Source organism: Marmota flaviventris, chromosome 8 (assembly GCF_047511675.1).
Source record: "Marmota flaviventris isolate mMarFla1 chromosome 8, mMarFla1.hap1, whole genome shotgun sequence".
NCBI classification, from domain to species: domain Eukaryota; kingdom Metazoa; phylum Chordata; class Mammalia; order Rodentia; family Sciuridae; genus Marmota; species Marmota flaviventris.
The window spans coordinates 120076362-120081792 of NC_092505.1; the positions used below are offsets into that span (position 1 = coordinate 120076362).

General features: G+C 51.7%; 1 protein-coding gene across 1 annotated transcript; it reads right to left on the minus strand.

Moving 5' to 3' along the window:
• Positions 1 to 1135: 1135 nt before the first annotated feature.
• Positions 1136 to 4503, minus strand: Chst2 (carbohydrate sulfotransferase 2). The gene has a single exon (XM_027933784.2). It carries the CDS (start codon positions 4409 to 4411, stop codon positions 2819 to 2821), a length of 1593 nt encoding a protein of 530 aa, XP_027789585.1. The 5' UTR covers positions 4412 to 4503; the 3' UTR covers positions 1136 to 2818.
• Between the last annotated feature and the right edge of the window lie 928 nt (positions 4504 to 5431).

Genomic DNA, 5431 nt, shown 5'->3' on the forward strand with positions numbered 1-5431 from the left:
TTTCCTCAAACCCACAGAAGCTGAATGTCACTGATACGACTATCTCAGCTGTTAGGAGGAACAACCCTCTTCTCACTTTCCTGGAAGGCAGCTAGGTGCAAAGCTCCAGGAACAATTCACCTTTCAAATTACAGAGTCCAAGAGTGGCAGAGTGGAGAGGATAAAGCTGCCACAAAACAAGGAAATTACAGGCAAAAAAAACCTGTGCAAACAGAGTGAGGGGGAACTGTTGATGTGAGCTTAATATTTCATCTGAGCAGAGGCCAGGAATGTTCTGGAGACTGCTAAGGCTCTGCATAGCATCCAATTTTTTTTTTTTTTAATACAAGATCCAAAAACGTCATCATCCTACTTGAGCACAATCCAAGTCACTGGATATACTGGGAGAAGAATGAATTCAACTGCTTAAAAATCCTTCGCTCAAGAACCAGGCATGAATTTCACTGTGGTGGTTAAGAGCTGATTCTAATGCCACATGAAATTTGTTTTTAAATGGTTATTTTATTCAGAGTGGTTGCTTTTTAATGATGCTATCTTAATTTCCCACTAAACCCTTTTTCATCTATAGTCTTCCAACATTAATATTTATTTTGTTCATTTAGTTTTAAAGTATTCTTAAATTAAAGCTCTTACAAATGTTGCTGAAGATAATTCAGCATAGGCACTACCACAAAAAAATCATGAACAATATGATCACTGTGTCATAACTGTAATATAACTTAATAAACACAATATTAGAAACTATTTTAGTATATTAAGAAACAACCATTCTAGAACATGTTATAAAATCCACTGCCATATATACCTTTAAAAAAAAAAAACCTATATACTTCTTCATCTCGGAATTTTTACCAATGTAGTTAGATCTCACACTATGATAATTATACTTTTTTTTTTTTTTTTTTGGAGTAGTGTTGGGGATTGAACTCAGGGCCTTGTACATGCAAGGCAAGCACATACCAACTGAGCTAAGCCCCAACCCAATGATAGTCATACTTAAGAATCACTTTGTGTTCAAATATTTTCCATGTATGTATTATTTTTCATTGTCTTTTCCCTAAAATAAAATCTTCAGAATTTATACATATCAGCTTTCAGAAAACTCATAACAAATTATAGTAAAATAAAGCCATGATGATGTTGAACTTGTACCGTATTTAATGCAATATACAACCACACTGTCTCTTGTTCCCATTTGAGCTTCAGAATTTCTTATCCTAATACAACATTCTGCAGAATGCTTCAGTACAATATGGGTTCAGGACACAGCAATATCATATCCATTGCAGGAAAATTCAATGGTTTTCTCCCTGGGAAAGTACCAAATCTCAAAATCCTACACACTAATCCATTTTTATTTTCTCTTCCCCATAATTCATTTTCAAATCTAAAAGAAGCTCTTGGCTGAAGCCTTACACTGTCTGCATCATGTGTTTTCTTTGCAAATTTCCTTTTAGGAAACATGATAAAGAAAGCAACATATCCCATGGGCGTCCCAATTTAAACCATTATAAATTCATATTCTCTTTCTCACTAATTTGGATGGTAAGTGAGGAAGAAGAGGAAGAGCCCATAAGTGCCCTTACTCCAAAAAGGGAAGATAAAACTTCTCTGCTTTTCTAAGCCTGGGTACTGTGTCAAAGGCAGAAAAATACTCCAGACAGAAGATACTTGTGTCACTTTGCTAACTGAAGAAGTTGCTACCGTCGCCAACAATATGTTCACATTCACTTTTGAGGCTTGTGTTCTAATCATCAGAATTTTCTAAAATTATATACTTTTTAAAAAGACTTTTCCCAGAGCCAAACTCATGACAAAAACATTAGTCTCAGCTTCAAGGTTCCCTGTCTTAACTCATTACAGTAGAAATCAAAAGCAAATGCATTCAAATCCTCAAGGGCTCACTTCTTCCTTTCTGTACTTGGAGTTCAACAGGAGAGTAGTTTGTGCATTTTCTTCCACTGCCCGTCTTGGTTGTGCCTGTAGAATTTGAAGATTTGTTCCATTCCTGAACACCTGGCAGGCTGTGATTTACATGTGAGAAAACAATTCCAATTCCGGGGTTATTATCAAGGAGCCAGAAGCATCTCCCTGGTTAGCTGTCCTTCAGGAGAAGGCTAGAAATAAGGGAAGGGGGAAGGGAAGCAGATTCTATCTGAAGCTCTGTAGGACAAGTAACACAGGTAAATCCAAAGCAAGGGAGGCAAATATATTTAAAAAAAAAAAAAAAGAATATTATTTATTATCTTCTTTATTAATACTCACATGTAACCTTTGCTTTTTTACACAAAAGTCTACTTTAGAGGAATGCCTCCTTAGTTTATCAGGCCCAGTGGGGCATTTTTTTCCTGGACCACTTCCCCTTTGTCCGCCCCACCCCCCACCCACATCCAGATTACTCTTACATGTTCACAGATACCACGAAAACTTTGTAAACAAGATTTGGGTTACTGGAACTAGATTTCATCAACATTCCACTTCAAAATGGAAGGCAGGTGGGAGAGAGGGTGAGAAATAGCAGAAAGGGGAAGGGGAAAGAGACAGGGGACAAGAGAGGAGGGACCACTGTTCAGAACTTTCAAGTCTTACCTTTTCTGAGGTGTGTGTGTGTGTGTGTGTGTGTGTGTGTGTGTGTTCTGTTCCTTGAAATTCACTGACTCAAAACATCGACAGCTAGTGCCTGTGTGGTTATTTATATTATATATCTATAATAGAATATGTGGGCTACCTCAGTTTGGGTCTGGGCTGTTTGTTTAAACACATCACAGTTATCTTTGTGGGCGTCTCCACAGAGTGTCGGATCTCCTGGGAAACTCTCTCAGAGCCGGGGCTTCCGAAGCAGGGTCTTGCTGAGGTCTTTGACCTCCTCGGGGCTGTTGACCCGCTCATAACCCAACACAGCCATGGGCTGGTAGCAAAACTCCTCCACCTGCTTGATCTGCTGGAAGGTGAGTGCCGTCCGCCAGGCGTTGGCGGCCTGCGTGGCATTGCGTGCTGATACCACGAATGGCTTGGAGGAGGATCCTGAGCCACTGGTCATGTTCAGGGCAAACTGCTCCATTTCTGGACTCACCAGCAGCCCCACAAAGTCGTACACCCTCCGTAGAGTCTTAATGGGGTCTCCCACCAGGTCCTCGTACCGCACCACCAGGTAGTGACCCTGCAGCCAGTCGGGAGGCTGCAGGGCTGTCTGCAGCGTCTTGGCCATGCTGTTGCAGATGACCTCCATAGCGCCCAGCGCATGGTAGTCTGCGGGGCCGCCCATACCCTCCTTCTTGGCACCCAGCTTGTGGCCGGCGGCCTCCAGGAAGGGCATTCGATGGGCTCGCGGATCCCGGCTGCGCACAACTTGTAGGCTCTCACGGATGAGGCCGTGGCGCGAGCGGATGCGTGAGCTGGCAACCGCACGGGGATCACGCACCAGGTGGATGACCTTGAGGTCCAGGGCCGGGTCTCGAAGCAGTGGCGCCAATACTGCCACGTCGAAGACGCGCACGCCCTTGATGACCAGTGTGCGGTACTTGCGGCACTCCTCCTCAAAGCGTGCCAGGCGCTGAGGAGGGCACTTCTTGCACACCCGGTCGTCCACCAGTCCCACGACCTCCTTACGGTAGGCGGGGCACAGTGGCGACGAGCACACCACTTTATTGGTGGCTGCCCCAAAGATGCCCAGAGTAGTAAGGTTGCGCCCCCCACTGCCCGCCGGACTATACAACTGGAAAACGGAGAGATCGCAGCGATAGAGAGCGCTCAGCATGTCCCGCGCTGCCCCCTGCAGGGAAACGGCGTCCCCGGGGTACAGTTTTTGCCACACGTGCCATACTGGCTCGTAGAGGAAGAACACCTCGGGGTTCTGGTTGAAAAGCTCGCCGAAGAAGGACGAGCCCGAGCGCCACGTGGTAAACACATATACCAGCTGCCGCTTGTCCCCGCCGTCCCTGGTGCCCCGAGTGCCATTGCCTGGAGGGGCCGCGGCCCCCACCACTCCCAAGGCTGCTGCAGGAGCTGCCCCGACGGCGGCAGCGGGAGGGCGGTACGGAGTGCGGGGGTCCAAACGGGTGTGAGAGCGGGGTGGAGCCGCTGGAGGCGGCCCCGGGCGCCCCCAGCTGCCCCCAGCTGCCCCTGCCGCGGCACCCAGCGGCCCGTCGGGGTTGCACTGCTGCAGCGGCTCCTTGTGCCATTTGTAGTCCAGGAGGTTGAGCATGGTAAGCACCAGCAGCAGTGCATAGCCCGCACACAGCACCAGCGCCTTCCTGCGGAACACCTTCATTCCGAGCGGGGACGCGGGCCAGCGGCGTCCTGGGCGCCGGGGCCACGGCGGGAGCAGGGCGCGTGGCGCGGCGGCAGGCACAGCCGGGAGCAGCCGGGGCAGCGCGCCCGGGGGCAGAGCTCGCGGCGAGCTGCGGCTCATCACAGGCACAGCTCCGGCCGGCAAAGCGGCGGAGGCGGCCCTGCAGCCCGAGAAGGGGACGCAGCGGGCCAGCTGCGGGTGCCGGGACTGGGGCCGCGGCTCCGAGGCGGGCGCGGCGGCAGTGGCGGCTGGTCCCTGGCGCCCAAGGCTGGCTCTCCCATGGCAGCGGCTCGGAGACGACCTGTGAGGGGAAGCGGAGTGAGTGGGTGCGCCCCAATCTCCCTCCCAGCTACCTCCTCCGCCTAAGTAACGCCCACCCACAAGTCTGCCGGCTCCCCCACTCACCTGGAGCCGCGGGCGCGCCCCAGAGCGGCCCCGGATCACACGGGAGGACTGTCCGGCTGTCACTCCTTCCTCGAATTCTCTTCTGATCTTTTCTGCTGGGGGTCCCTGCGCCTTCGGAGAGAGAGCCGCGGGACTCTGCAGCTCTAGCCCTGGACAGAGTTTCCTGGCAGCGGGCGCCCTGCAGCTCGGAAAGGGAAACTTTCACAGGGCCCGGAGCCCTGCTGCGCGCTCCGTTGAACCCGGCGCGTCCCGGCTCCAGCGACGTCTCCTCCTCTCTCTCGGGACCGCAGCTTCCTTCCTCGCTCTAGGGGGCGAAGCGGGCTAGAGGCGACGGTAAGGGTGGCTTATACGCGACCCAGCTCCGGGCAAAGCGGCTGTCGCTGTCTAGCTCTCGGCCTCTGCACAGCCAATCTTCCCATCTCTCTGGCTGCGGCGGATGGGGTGTAGCGCGACCCCGCAGCGGCGGCGGCTGCTTCTTCCATCACCGGGAGGATGCCCGGGCGGGCAGCGCAAGCAAGCCCCGCCGCTTCTTAGCTTCAGATTGGCCCGGAAGGACCCTACACACACAGCTCTAAGCAAAGGAGCCCGGGTCAGCAGCGCTCTCTTGCCTGTTCCGCCCCCGGCACGAGCCGCTTCTGGCCAACGAGGTATCCAGGCAGAGAAAGCCCCCGCCGCCGCCGCCGCGCGAAAGCGGCGCCTGGGAGGATGCTGCTACCCGACTCCCCCTACGCCGAG

Coding starts and splice junctions, on each gene's coding strand:
- Chst2 (XM_027933784.2), bottom strand. CDS start 4,411: ATGAGCCGCAGCTCGCCGCGAGCTCTGCCCCCGGGCGCGCTGCCCCGG.